Source organism: Fundulus heteroclitus, chromosome 7 (genome assembly GCF_011125445.2).
Source record: "Fundulus heteroclitus isolate FHET01 chromosome 7, MU-UCD_Fhet_4.1, whole genome shotgun sequence".
In the NCBI taxonomy this organism is placed as follows: domain Eukaryota; kingdom Metazoa; phylum Chordata; class Actinopteri; order Cyprinodontiformes; family Fundulidae; genus Fundulus; species Fundulus heteroclitus.
Genome location: NC_046367.1, coordinates 43,078,064 through 43,093,347, shown reverse-complemented (window position 1 = coordinate 43,093,347; position 15,284 = coordinate 43,078,064). Strand labels below are relative to the sequence as shown.

Below are 15,284 nucleotides of genomic sequence, written 5' to 3'. Positions count from 1 at the left end.
TCGGATGGAAAATATCTGGCAACATCAGTCTTACCACAGATTCTCAGCTGTGTTCAGGTCTAGACTTTGACTAGGCCACTCTAACATCAGCTTTGATCTAAACCGTCCCATAATATCTTTGACTGCATGTTCAGGGTGGTTCTCCTGCTGGAAGGTGAACCTCCACCCAACGTCTCAAGTCTTCTGCAGGATTGTCCTGGATTTAACTCCATCCATCTTCCATCAGTTCTGATCTGCTGCCACCACCATGTGCAGCTGTGCAGGAGGTGTGTTCACAGTGATGTGCAGAGTCAGGTTTCTACCACACCGAGGCTTGTGGTATGATCTAGGTATCGAAATCGTGATCCTGAAGGTCGTCTTGTTCATCATAAGTTTGAAGTTCTTCCACATGTTTGCTCAGTCTCCTATGAGGCCCCTTCCCAAGCAGGACTTCTTCTGGCCTTCTTCCATAAAGACCACATGTGTGGAGTGCACGTCTAACAGCTGTGCATCTCCGCAGCTCCTTGATTTAGCTTGATTTAGTGGCTGGAACATGATGACATGTGGAAAAGTTAAAGCGGTGTGAAAACTTTAAGCAAACTGGATTTAACCTGAATTTCAGCGTGCAAACTGGAGACAGTGGGAAGCTCCTCTCGCTGATGTGTAATTTACATCACGGCCCGTTTCGGGTCTATTTCAGTGTGTGTTGGGTCATGGTGGACCTTTACTGCTCCCTAATTAGAGGGCTCTGGATGTGGGTGGCACCGTGACTCAGCACCGAGGCCCGAGTGTGAGAGGCTTCCCAGCTCCATCAGCTCCGTCAGCTCCGTGAAGATCAAAACGCTACGGCGGCTTTCACTGCCAAGGCTTCAGGCTGAAAATATGATTATGTTAGAAATGATTCTCACCCTCACTGGTTACAGCAGGAAACCTTTTACGAATCATTCAATTGCAAAAGTAAATAAATTGTAAATCATTCAGAATAATTAACAGGAAAAGAGAAATATAAGACCAATGAGTGAAACTTTACATGAATTTTTCTTCCTCTTCAATTCTCTTTGTCTCGTTCTTCTCCAGCTTCATTCATTCTTAAATAATTTCTACATATTTTAAGCCTCCAGAGTTTCTGGACATTTTCTTTTGATTTTATCTTTGCAGAATGCGTGATGTATTGATGCGCATTGTTTAAAAAATAAAAAGTCAGTTGTCATTTCTAAATTATTATTTTTCTCCTTTGAGCCTGTGATAAGACTTTTAGATAAAACAGAGTCGTATTTAGGCCACTGACTCTCATTTAAATACCTTTTAAAACACAGAACAACAGTGGCGGTCCATTCTGCTTTTACCTTTCACCACCTGGAACTGAAATCCCTTCATAGTTTCCCGTCTTTATTAGAAAAACAACGGCATTGCTTGTTCTGTAGATGCAATAATTTCCATGTATTGGACGGAAAAGTTTTAGGTAGAATTTTTAATGACTGAACAAGAATATAAAAATCAATTATAACCAACGCCAGTGCCACTTTCTAATTAATGCCCTTAAAACATTTTCTACTTGCAATTAGAAAATAGTTTCTTAAAACAAAATAGTTTTTAATTGTTAAATCTGGCACTTTGGAAAAAGAGGGGAAAAAAATCATGATTTTTTTTACTATGACTGAATTAATAACATTTTAATCCATAATATTACTAAAGCAGTATTATTATGGTGCTTTTTGCATCCAAGGCACACAGTTGGAGCACAGCCTTTCCTGTTCATTTCAGCACTGCAAACATTTGGAAACCCAGCATGTCTGCTGCTGAGGACGGATCATATCTAAGCCACCAGACTGCAGAACCTAATGAGGACTTCTGGACCTTGTCCTCCTCTAGAACCCGGTAGGAGTCTCTGATAAAGACGTGGATCCAGAAAACGCTTCAGCAACAGCTTCTTTCCACCGGCGTCTGGTTTCCTTCAGCGGGATTTGTTTTCCGTCTGAGCAGCAGACGCGCCGGCCTCTTCTGAGGGCTGTTCACGGTCCGCTGACACCCTCGCTGTGACATAAGTCACATGGAGCGCTCTAATGTGTGCGAGACCGCCGCAGACTTGTCTATCTGCCTGATAAGCACCAGAAGCCGTGCGTCTCTCTCCCCGACCGGACCGCTCCCGGCTCCGGGGTCCCTGGTAAACATCACTGCAGAGCCACATGGGAGGAAAAAAGTCAGGACTTCCATATTGGGTGTTTGGAGAGCAGCGGCGCCGGGCTCGTGTTGGACTTTACCTTCTTAGGAAGTCCGAGCTTTGGAGAACAAAAAGCGGGCGGGGAGAACGGGATGCAGGAATGAGGAGAAGATGAGGAGGAAGATGTTGGACAGGAGACATCTGGGGGGAGGAAGAGTGTTTCAGGAACCTGGAGTTGGTCTGAAGGTGACTTTAGTGGCTGCTGGTGGCTTCGGATCGGGTGGAATAAAAGGGGTGGGGATGGATTTCCTTCCCATGTTCTCTTAGAAGGAGCATTTTATCCCACGGGGCTGGGCTGGACCACCTCGGACCACCGAACACAATCAGAGGGCGGGGCTGCACCGCTTCCGCTTCCTCCGGTCCCGTTTCCTCCGTCTTCGTTCTGCACAGACGGCCCGACACGTGAGCACACACGGTGTAAACACCTCGACGTGGACGCACGACTAGGCGGGGGCTCTGCTGTTTCACACAAAAACCAGAACTCAGAGAGCAGAGACAGCGCCACCAAGTCCAAGTTTAAACTGGTTCTGGACGTCGTCTGATGGGTGTCGACACAAAATGTTTTCTATGCCCTGGGCGGGTTAACAGAAACTGGACAGGAAACAGGTTTTAACTTCCTGTTTATGGAATTATTCTGAAAGGGAGAAAAATAAATACATAAATGTTGAGATGGGCCAAGTTTTCATCTCTTAGTGACTGTAGAAGAATCCAGAAGAATCTATTGTCTGCATTTCTATCAAACCGGGCTTTTCATAGTTGCATGAGCAGGAACCCTCGGCAGACGGTTTCAGTCTCTTTAATAATCGTTCTTTTCTGAAGATCCCACCCCCAGCAATTCCACCAGACTGAGGTCTGGACTTTGACTAGGCCATTGCAGCACTTTGATCGTTTTCCCACTCAATCATTCTTTTGTAGACCTGCTCTCTGTCCCATTAACGACCCAATCTGGGCTGAGCTTCAGCTCCTGGAGTTCTGGTCATTTCTCTGAGCTTCCCGCTCTGACCTTGGGCTGAACCTGCTGGATGTCCTGGGAAGGTTGGCAGCTGCTGAGATGTTCTCCTCCTGGGAAAAATCTTCCTCTCTGCGTTCAGGTCATTGCATCCTGGTGTTGTGCGAACACACACCTGTGCTCCTTATAGCCATGCTCAGACTGATCAGCATCAGTTAATTAGGAACCCCTGGGTGACGCTTTCCCCCCTTAAATCCTATGGTAGCAACAGGGGTGTACTTAGTTTATTTCTGCTATGACTGGATCGCCTCGTCATGAACAATTAAATCATTAAGTGGCTAAAACACTGAACAGAAGCGCAGACGAGTGATCCAGAGTCCAGACAAGAATGTTTAAGCCCATGTAAGAAGTGAAATAGCGAATTAAAGGATAAACAGCTGTGGTCCGTTTCACCATTTCCCGCCCGAGACCCAGAAACCTTCGCTTCACGACGCGTTTCTTCACTCTGTCCAACAGCAGGTCTTCTGGTTGCTTCGGTTTCTGTTTGTTGGTATTAATGTCAGTAAATATCAGCCTCTGAGTCATATAAGGGCTGTCAGCCCACGGGTCCCCCGGCTCTGATCCCGGGCGGAAAACGCCCCACCTTCATCCAGCTGCTGCAGCTTTCCCAACACGGCAGATCCCCGAGACAAGAGAGGACTCATGGAATCACTGCCGAGGATTCGTCATGTTTACACCCTGCTGACGAAACGGACAACGGCTGTTTGCTTACAGCGTGTGTGTGTGTGTCTGTTTAAACAGCTGCTCACACACACACCTCATATTTCAATACAACAAACCTGACAGACTGATTAAACAAGCTGCAGGAGCTCAGGAAGGGGGCTGTGGGAAATCTACTGGAAGTTCAGTCAAACGTGCATCACTGCTGCCCCCTGGTGGTCGGCGCGGGTCGTCTGTCCTCTTCTGACCCGCGGTGACCCTTTAAAGCCGGTCCCATGACTTAAAGACAAAACGCTTCATAACAGCAGAGATCCGATCAAATGTTTCCACAAACGAATAAATAAAACGCGCATGGTAACCGTTAGATTCACGTCATTATCTGGCGTTTCCAGGAAAATCAGGTGACGGGGAGAAAAGTTACAAGACGAGGATCTTTATCTGGGGTAGACAAAGAGGCATCTTAAATCCTACAGGAAAACAGAGGTGGGTTTACTCTCTGCTGACCCCGATCACATTTCTCTCTGTTTTCTACACTGAGGTAAAAACACAGCATGGATGTCCGGACACAGGAAGATCAGGACCTGGTCTCCAGGTTATGTTCCTTCCTGCTGTAAGGGGAAAAGGAGCTGAGCTGACAGGTGAAGCTCACGGTTTTATTAGATCCTGGACACAAGCAGCTGAACGTCACTTCCTCTGAGGTAAGGATGTCTGGATGGACGGACTGACGGCTCTGTGGACGGATGGACTAACGGATACGTATTAATAAAAAGGAGCTTCACATAGATTGATTTCTCCTTCATGATCCATCAACACAGACGTCCCACTGAGCCAAAAATAAGAAATTAATCCGCTTTACATGATGTTAAACTGCAGAACTGGACTTTCTGCATCAAGTCTTTGACTAAAAGCTTTTTGCTGTTTTTTTTTTTCCTGATGTTTTTTCACACCAGGTTCTGTGACATCTGTGCTGATTTTCCATCAGACTCCTAAATGGATCTACAGGGAATGTAAACACAAGCCAATCAGATTGCAGTAGCGTTCATGAATTTCTCTCTTCTTCCACGTAGATTTAGACCTGGAAGCGGTTGAATACTCCTGGTTGTCCTGCAGGAGTTCTGCGCTGCATGTTTTCACGCGGTTCCTGCAGCTTGTCATCGGGTTCTGCTGCAGCCCGTTAGTGAACCGTCAGGTTAAATCAGGCGTGCTGGAGCAGAAACATGTGAAGCATGCAGGCAGCGGGTAGTGGAGAACAGGGCTGGAGAAACAATCTGCAGGTTGTTTCTTCCTTAAAATGGAAATAAATGAGATGTGATGGAAGAGCAAAGCCAGAGATGTAGAGCAAAAACGGTCTGAGATTCACTCTGAGGAGTAATTACACCTTCAGAATCAGCCTTCATCGGCTTGACCCGGACAGTTTGACCCGGACAGGTCCTGGACGGAGAGGACGTCAGCCCTGATGATCCTCTCTGCAGACCTGATGGTGCGTTGCTGATGGTTTGGACCGGTCCTGTTCTGTGGATGAGCCAAACCACCCAGTGATGGACGAACACAGGACAGACTGGATGGTGGCTGTGGAGAAGATGACCAGCAGCTCCTGGAGAAGGTTGGATTGTGGAGGTACTGCAGAAGGTCCAGTCTCAGAGCAGTGTCCGTGTGTGAGGACCGGCTCAGGTCCAGAGATCCAGAGTGATCCACAGCGGACACGGTGGAAAGGAGGCAGTGTGGGGGAAGATCTCTGGAAGTCAAACATCACCTCCACTATCTCAAGCTGGTTGAGCTCCAACTGGACCTAGAGTGCAGAAGATGGCCTTACCTAGTCCTCGAATTCTGCTGTACCCCCCCCCCCCCCCCCCCAACAGGTGCTGTGATAAAGAGGCGACCTGTTACCCAGCACCACAGTCACCGGTCACAATGTTACATCTGAGCATCTTATTGTCCCTCCAGTGAGTTCTGGGTCTTTCCAGGTGTAACAAACCTCCAAAGGAAGCATCCTGATCAGATACCGACACCGGAGAAGTCCAAACTCCTCCAGACGGTGGAGCTCCTCACGGATCATCTCCAAGTTATCCATGATCTCCAGTCGGGCAGATGTCTCAGCACCACAAGGTGAGGACTGGGACACAGATGCAACAGGAAACCCTCTGATCCATCTCCTGCTTCATCCTGCGATCAGGAGGATCTATACTGACCCAGCAAGAAGATTCCACTTTTTTCCATCTCAGAACCCAAAGACATGGGTTATAATAAGAAAGAACAACTTAGAATAAAAAGATTAATTTCCAAACTAAAAGATCTGAATAACAGAATAAATCCAGTCAAAACAGATTTATTTTAACGGTCGTCCAGGTGTAATATCTCTAACCGCCCAGCAGGTGTCGCCCTAGCTCCTCCTTCATTGGGCCGAGTTACCTGCCACCCAGCCGTTCACCTTCCATGAGATCTGAGCGGGTTATGAGAGGATTCAGAGGAGCAAACGGACCGTGTTCTCCTGCCACCGGGTCTGCTCGGCTGCAGCAGGGAAAACTGGTTCATTTCTGGATCGGCGCGTAATCACATCCGACTGGGATCCAGATCCTGATCAGCATCATCTGCAGAATCCCAGTGACGACGTCCGTTCGCCTCCTCCATGGTGGAGTCACTGTGGTGTTGCATCGTGATGTTTGGACCATCCGGGTCGGTTCTGCTGGGTACCAGCAGGGCAATGACCTGGACTCTCACACCGCCGTCTCGCTGAAGCTTACGACTTGAACTCAGAGGTCTTCTCCAAGTCGGACCGGTTTTACCCCCGGTTCTGGAGAGGAAACATCAGGACCTCACACTCCAGTCTCTCTGACCTTTAGCTTCACCTTTAAAAAAAAAAGGGAACAACGGATCGGTTTGGGCTCGAATGTCCGGCGCCACGGAGGCGGGATGTAAATGCCAGTTCCTGCCGCGGGGCCTGGTCTACTGAAACACACCAGCGGTGCGAACCTGCGTTAAGCCACGCAGCACCTGGTCTCCTGCAACAGGTGCAGAGAGAGAGAAACAGGAAGTGATCCTGGTTCTCCAGACCATGTGACCGGGTCGTTGGGTCATCGCAGGAAGACACTGAAGACGCTCAGGGAGAACCGTCGGCTCCTTCACCACCGGGCTCAGAGTGGCGACGGGAACATCAACACCATTTTATTTCTGCTGATCGGGGAAGAAAGGCAGGAAGCAGCTGGACCGGGACAAACAAAGTCCAGTCGGATCACGGCAGGGGAGTGATGGAAAACTACAGAAGGGTTTCACAAAGTTCAACCACGCAGGCGGAGGGAGGGTCAGGGTCTCTGATCTCTGCAGAACCAGAACGTCAAGAGACGACGTTTCAGGAACAGAACCGCACCAGAACTGTTAACCGTCAAGAAGAACCTTGTTCCGTCCGGTGTTCCTGCGGCAGCACCGAGTGAAAAAGTTGCTTTCTTTGTCACACTGTAGTGTTTCACACTGAAACGAAAGTTGATTTCAGAGAAAGAGAACCTGAGGAAAATACAAAAATATGTTGAAATGATTTCTTCAATTTAAAAGGAAAAAAATCCAAACCAAACCGGTACTGTGTAAGTTATCACCTCCTAATAGAACCATGAATTATCTGGGATTAACCACATTAATCACACCCACACTGGACCAGCAGATTCAGGAGATCTATAAAAATGTTGCCTGTCTGACTGCATGAAGAAGGCCAAAGGATCCCAAACAGCAACACATCGGGTCCGGTTCTAAATTCAAGAACTGCTGAAAACCAAAACCACTGACCGTCAGTCCAGAAGGGATTACAAAGTCTTTTCCAAGGGTTTGGCTTTCTAGAGAACCATGACCCACACATGGAGAACACATGGAACAATGGAGAACCTTCATCAACGGCTCATCCAGGAGGTACCAGAAGAACCCAGAACATCTGAACATCTCTGCAGGTCTCACTGCCTCAGATAGGATCTGAGGTCAGGATTCAACAACAAAAGAGAGACTGGGCAGAAATGGGAAAGCTGTAAGGCCAGAACCACTGCTGACCCAAAAGAACACGAAGGCCCGTCTCACATTCACCACAAAGCATCGTGACGATCCTCAAGAGTTCTGGGGAAATACTTGCTGTAGCTGATGGAACCAAGAAATCTGCTCTTCAGCAGAGAACCACGAGGGAAAATGTTCTACCATCAGTTTCTGACGTAAACTGCAGCTCACTTGGGTCCCGAATCAGAACAATGATCCATACCACACCAGCAAGTCCACCTCTTTGGGACTGGCCTAGTCAAAGTCTGGAATAGTCGGACAGAAACGCTGCCAGAAACGGGAAAGCTGTCTGAATGAAAGCGGTTCTGCACAGCAGAGCGGGTCAGCACTCGTCCACGATGACGTTAGGAACCACAGACGGCACCGCGCCGAGGGTGGAGCAATCGCCTTTTACTCACGTTTCCTTTTTCTGATATTTGTTCTGGGATCCTGAATATTTAGATAAAAACTTTTCCCACATGCACATCACCACAGCAACCAGTGACTCAGCATCTCTTCAGGCACCGTCTGCACCGGTACCTTTTGAAAACTCCTGGTTTTCGCCCGACCCGCGGTTCTGGGAAGATAAGCGCTGCAGCGCCGCGTCGCTTTCTCCCTGCTAACGGGAAGCAGGGAAGACAGGAAACCAGAGCAGTGGACGTCTGCTGCCTCTGCAGAGAGTCCTGCTCACTTTTTGGTCACACACACACACACACACACACACACACACACACACACACCAGCCCCAGGTTTACCCGGCCTAATGGACGGACCCAGATGCAGCTGGGGAATATCAGAGCTAAATTAAATCAGCGTAGCTCGTCATGGCGCTCTTCTTCTCCCATTAATCACTTCCAACAGACGATGGCGTTCTGCGGCACTTTATGGGAACACTACGGCGACCGTCCCTGCAGACGTGAGCGGGGAGCGTTTAGCCGAGACGAGCTGGCAGGATGGGTCGGGTTTATTTTTAGAACGGGACGATCGTCGTCAGACTTTAACTGGACCGTCTCTCATCACCTGAGGTCAGAACACGGCTGGACACGGAGAGGTTCAGCGACATCAGGAGGATTTTATGAGCGTCACCCAGCAAACGGAGAACCTCAGCGTGGTTCTGCGGGATCATCTGTAACATCTAAAGAAAAATAGACTATTTTCCATCATTAAAGCTTCTGTCAGTCTGTGGAAAATGTACCCCAGGGGTTCTTAGAGCTACGTACCCGGGCCGAACCTGAGTCCGGTTTGGAACAAGAGCTGCAATCCTGCACCCCCCACCACCAGCACCACCAGCAGCAGTAGTACCACCGTGCCATTGTGCCAAAGCACACATCCATTCATTTCCGCAAGCTTGGGTTTGATGCTATCGGTGTGAAAACAGACGTTTCCACAACAACACGATGAGAAGAGAAGGCCGAGGTCGTACGTTCTCCCCTCTAGTGTCAGTCTGTGTGCAGAAGAAGGCGGCAGCAGCTTTACTGCACAGGCACGGCTGCTGCTGCACGGCTGTGGGACGTTTCCTGCAGGCGGCAGGGACAACAGAAAGCCTGAAGTCCTGCATGGAGCTCAGACCCACTTTAAGTTAACGTGCGTCTGATTTAGCAAACAGAAACCTTCAGCTGTTTGCTTAACAACAAATGAAATGACAAAGATGAAGAAGCGAGCAAGTGCCTCAGACCTCCATCGTCCCATCAGTGAAGCCGGACCTTCCTGTAATCTTAGAAAGGGGTCTTGATCAGCAGCTCTCCAGGCTTCCTGGGTGGCTTTAAAGACTTATGATTTCGACTTTGGCTTCTTTGTTAAACTAATTTTCATCTTTTGTTGCAGAATGATAAAATATTGTGCATGAAAAACAAGATGAAGAGTCCAGTTCAGAGGTGGTGTCTGGACAAAGGTCCAGCAAAGATGCGTCATTCTACAGCAGATCCTCTCCTGGAGGGAATCACCTTGTTGGAGCCAAACTCTGGTTTTCTGTCTCTCTCACTTTAATTATTAGTCTCCTTTAATAACTAAAGAACTGGTTCAGCCCTTTAGTTTTCATTTTTATTTTATTCAACTTAAGCTGAAAGAGCATTGGGAGACCGTTCAAATTAGGGGAGTGGTGGCCTAGTGGTTGCGCTTGTGTCCCGGAGGTCCTGGGTTCAACTCCCACAGACTGCCACTCTGGGTCCCTGAGCAAGACCCTTAACCCCAGAACGCTCCCCGGGCGCCCCACAGCAGCAGCCCACTGCTCCCCAAGAGTGATGGGTTAAAAGCAGAGAACAAATTTTCGATGTATATTGTAATGACAGATGATGATGATGATGATGATGATGATTAAAATAAGAACAAACTTCTGTTGAAATTAAAATCCATCAAGTTCCATTAAAATGTAAGAATGTGTGACCAAAAATGTAAAAAAAAAAAAAAGTAAACATCATGAAACCTTCTGCAAATTGTCTTTGATGAATGCTTCTCGTTTTTCAGTGATTTAATTGGCTTATAAGTCTTTACTACTGTAGAAATCCATATTTTATCTATTATAAACCGGGACAGCACGTCGTCCCATGAAGCAAAACTGCTCTCAGGTTCTACTCTTTTTTTAGAGAAAACATTACATCTCAGTAATGTTTTCTCTAAAAAAAAGAGATTGGATTCTGCTCAGTGTAAAGAAAAAGATGTGTTTGTGCACCAGATAAGCTGATTCTTGGTCTCTAGATACTGGAAAATATAAACACAAGATTCAGTTCACTTAAGAATTGAATCCTCCAGCAATCAGAGCCAAAATGGCCGCCGCACACTTTAAACAGCTGAAGATTTCATGGCTCACGTTGGCTGAGTGCCTTAAATGAAAACGTGACAAAAAATAAATGAAAAAAGCAGCAAAAGTCCAAATCAGAGCAGATTTAGAAGGAGGGGGGAGTGCCTGGAAGGAAAAACGCGCTGCATGACGCTCTCTGTGGTCGACAACAAAGCCTGGTGGATAAACTCCATTAAGGAAATTGAAAGCTGTTGACCTTCAGCCTCCCTGGAGCTTATTCTGCCCTCTGCTGTCAGTGAGCGGACCTGCGGGTCCGACCCCGGCGCCGCCTCAGATGACCTCAGGAGGACGCTGCCTGGGACAGACGTCTCCCTCATTGTCCCAGCGGTCTTTGTGAAACTGCTGTCTGCTCTGAGCATGACGCAGCTTCACCAAGACCTCTGCAGCTGTGTCATCTGTACAAGCAGCGTGAAGGTCGGGTTAACGGCCTCAGACTGGCGTCCAACCACTGAATGTGGTCCGTTTCTGCAGCCTGGTACCAGTACTAAGGTGGTTCTGCTGCCTCCAGCCTCCGTCTGAGCTGACAGCAGCATCTAAGGCCGGGTTTGATACTGAAGGCCGGTCTCTTACAGGTTCTGTTACAGCTGGAAAGCGAGACGTTAAAGCGTTACAGGTGGGCAAAAACACAGATTTCACTCGCCTCTGCAGACGAGGCCGTCCTGGACGATGGTCTGTTTGCAGGCGCTGCAGTGCTTGGTCTTCTTGAAGGTCTTCACCCGGAACGTGTGAGAATGGAGCGCCTCCAACTCCTCCGGCTGCAGGAGGAGAAACAAGAGAAGTCTTAATCAGGCTGACAGATCAGGAGGTTTATATTAAAGCAGAGACCTGTTTTCCTGCCATCATCCCTGCCTACACACTCTGGACCATGCTGGTCAGAACCGCAGCAGGAATCACAGCATCTACCTCAACGATGAATGATGAGCAGACGAGACGATGCACAGAAAGCTTCAACTCCCTCCATTTGAAACGTCTTCGTACGCAGCAGTAATCGCTGCAAAAAGGGAACTAAAAAAAAACGTGAACTTTTCTTGAAATGAGTGTATTTATCCATGATGTGAGCAGGTAAATAAGATTATCTGCCAGTGGAATGAGTATTTTGACCCCTAAAATAAGATAATTACATAAACTGCACTTGAAATAACATGATGGAGATGAGTTGTTCCTATTCTAATCGGAAAAAATCTTATTCCAGCAGCAGATAATCTTATTTACCTGCTCAAATTCAGGACAAATGCACTAATTTTAAGAAAGCGTTGCTTATATTTAAATCCATTTTTGCAGTGAGACTAATTATTCTCTTTTCGTTGAGACTATTTTAGATTTTTTTTACTTATAGTTTTCCATAGAAGGTAGAGGCCCAAATAAAAGGCTATGAAGCGACATAATTTAGAGTTTGACATTAGAGACTCTAATGGTTCTCCCCACGGATCCCATGCACCATCTCCACCAGAACCAATTCCTGCCTGCTTTGTAAACCCAACTCCAAAGTGTGACCATTTTCCTGCAGCCTCTTTCCAAGGAAGCTGCGCCGTGTTTTCATAACCCGACCTGCAGGCTGCCCCTCAGAGGCAGGAGACGTCAGCTCGGTGCAGCGATTCTTCAGCTGGTCCCAATTTTCCCTGGAAGCCGAGCACCCTGGGAGTGACGGTGCAGTTAAGCCACCTTTACTTCTGTCGAATTTCACCAAAACAAGCAAACAGAGTAATTTCGTGGTGGAGGTCATCTGAGTGATCGAGTGACGGATCAAACAAAGGAAAAACCTGAGGAGGTTTAATCAGAAATAACTAAGGTTTAGAAATTCTGTGGAAAAAAATAACATTTACGCTAAGAAGAATTTTAAGGCAAAGTTTTGTTAATGAAGCCTTTCTGCTGCCAGGGAAAGCAAATTAACTACCAACGGGAACACCAAGAACATCATGGAGCGTCACATTGATTCATTTAAGCTACAGTAAAGCTTACAGAGGCGAGGTCGGCACCAACAGAACCTTACGCTGCACCCTCATCCTACCAGGGGGAACTATGGGGGACGACCTTTGGATACAGTGGGGCAAACAAGTTATTTTCATCAAAGGTTCAATTCAACTATGAGAGACAAAAATGAACAAAAACAGGAAATCAGATTGTAGGATTTTTAAAGAATTTATTTCTAAATTATGGTGGAAACTAAGTATTTGTTCAACCACAAACAAACAAGCAAGATGTCTGTCTGTCACAGACCTGTAGCTTCTTCTTTAAGAAGCTTCTCTGTTCTCCACTAGTTACCTGTATAAACGGCACCTGTTTGAACTTATCTGTGAAAAAGACTCATCCATGGCTAAGACCAATGAGCTGAAGAAAGCTGCTGTAAATCTGCACCAGGCTGGGAAGAGTGGAGCTACAATAGGCAGCAGGTTGGTGTGAACTGTGGGAGCAATTGTAAGAAAACGGAAGACGTACGAGGACCACTGATAATCTCCTTCGACTTGAAGTTTGCCAGAGAGAACATGGATGATCCAGAAGAGGACTGGGAGAATATGTTGTGGTCGGATGAAACCAAAGTAGAACTTGCTGCCACAAACGTAACTCGTCGTGTTTGAAGGAAGAAGAATGCTAGGTTGCATTCCAAGAACACCATAGCAGCTGTGAAGCATGGGGGAAGAACCATCATGCTTTGGGGCTGTTTTTCTTCAAAGCTGACAGGACGACTGATCCGTGTTAAGGGAAGAATGAACAAGGGCATTTATCATGAGATTTGAAGCCAAACCTCCTTCCATCACTGAGAGCATTGAAGATGGAACATGGCTGGATCTTAAAGCACGACAATGATCCCAAACACAAAGGAGTGGCTCCATAAAAAGCATTTCTAGGTCCTGGAGTGACGTAGCCGGTATCCAGACCTCAACCCCATAGAAAATCTGTGGAGGAAGTTGAAAGCCTGTGTTGTCCAGCGACAGCCCAAACATCTCTGCTCCAGAGGAGATCTGCATAGAAAACCAGCTACAGTGTTCAAACCGGGTCAACATTTGACTTATGACACTGCCCGCACAGATCATGCTACTAAGTACTGAGTAGAACTTTTGTTATTGAAATACTTATTTTCCACAATAGCTTACAAATAAATTATTTAAAAAATCGTTACAATGTGATTTCCTGTTTTCTCATTTTGTCTCTCGTAATTCAAGAGAACCTATGATGAAAAAATGTCCGGGTGGACAAGAAAGGTGAAAGTGAAACTCAGAGAATCATTACACACAGTGATTCATTCCAAGCTGTTATTTCTTTGAATGTTGGGTTTTCATTATGTGTGGCCAGAGTCATCAAAATTACGTGTCTCAGAAGATTAGAATACTGTGAAATAACGTCATTATTGGAGACTCATGGTGTCTAATAAGCTAAATAACTCAGACAATTAACCTGCAAAGGTTTCCTGAGCCTTTAAACGTCTCTCGCTCTGGGTCAGCAGGCGACACCATCATGGATGACTGGACAGATGTCCAGAAGATGGTCATCGACCCTCTTAACAAGGAAGGGAAGCTATAAAAAGGTCATTGCTGAGTTCTGGAAGGGGTTATAACAGAAAATTTAGTGGAGAGAAGAAGTGTGGTAGGAGAAGGTGGACCAGTAGCAGAGAGAACTGCAGCCTTGAGAAGATTGTCAAGTAAGATTCATTCAAGATTTTGGAGAGTTTCGCAAGGAGTGGACTGAGGCTGGAGTCGGTGAATCAAGAGCTACGACCCACAGGCGAATCCTAGACATGAGCTACAAGCATTTTACCTGGAATTTCCTGTAAAAAAAAGGAACTGGGCTGTTGCTCATTGGTCCAAAGTCCTGTTTTCAGATGAAAGTAAATTCTGCATTTAATTTGGAAAATCAAGGTCCCACAGTCGGGATGAAGAGAGGAGAGGCAGAGAATCCAGGTTGCTTGAAGTCCAGAGTGACGTTTCCACAGTCAGTGATGTTTGTGGTGCCGTGTCATCTGCTGGTTCTGGTCCACTGGGTTTTCTGAAGTCCAAAGCAGCCATCTACCAGGACATTTTAGAGCTCTTCCTGCTTTCCTCTGCTGACCAGCTTTATGGAAATGCTGGTTTTATTTTCCAGCAGAACTTGGCACCGGGTCCACCCTGTAGAAAATTCTCTGTTGTCAAGAGGAAGACGTGAGAGCCAACAAGGCAGAGGACCTGAAGGCAGCAATCTGGGCTTTCAGAACATCTTAGCAGAACCACAGGCGATCTCCATGTCTTGGCGCAATGATGCAGGAATTCATGCAAGAGGCCCAAGTATTGATGCACAGAATTTGACATAAGTTTCACAAGCTTGACATTTGTGCTTAAAACATCCTTTTATGATGAGTCGAATGTGATTTTCTGAGACACTGATGTTTTTTTTTTACCTGTAAGCCATAATCATCAAAATGAACAGAAATAAAAGCTTGAAATATTTCACTGTGATGAATTTCTATAAAATAACTGTTTAACTTTCTGAAATGACAGGCAAACCTTTATGCAATATTGTCATTTTTGAGCTGTACCTGTATGCAGAGCCGAGGTCCTGCATGTCTTCCCCTTCTCTCTCAGCCACACACAAAAAAAAAAAACTTCAGAAAAATTAGCAGAATGCATAAAAGTAGAAGA

At 46.6% G+C, this 15,284-nt stretch overlaps 1 protein-coding gene across 11 annotated transcripts in view; it reads right to left on the bottom strand.

Annotated features, from left to right (window-relative positions):
• Positions 1-15,284, bottom strand: part of tns1b (tensin 1b) — a 192,158-nt gene that overhangs the window by 115,597 nt on the left and 61,277 nt on the right. For all 11 annotated transcript variants that reach the window (XM_036139696.1, XM_036139691.1, XM_036139694.1 and 8 more), the window contains exon 2: positions 11,315-11,429. In XM_036139696.1, the coding sequence (XP_035995589.1) occupies positions 11,315-11,429 (115 nt within the window). The remainder of the gene's footprint in view (positions 1-11,314; positions 11,430-15,284) is intronic.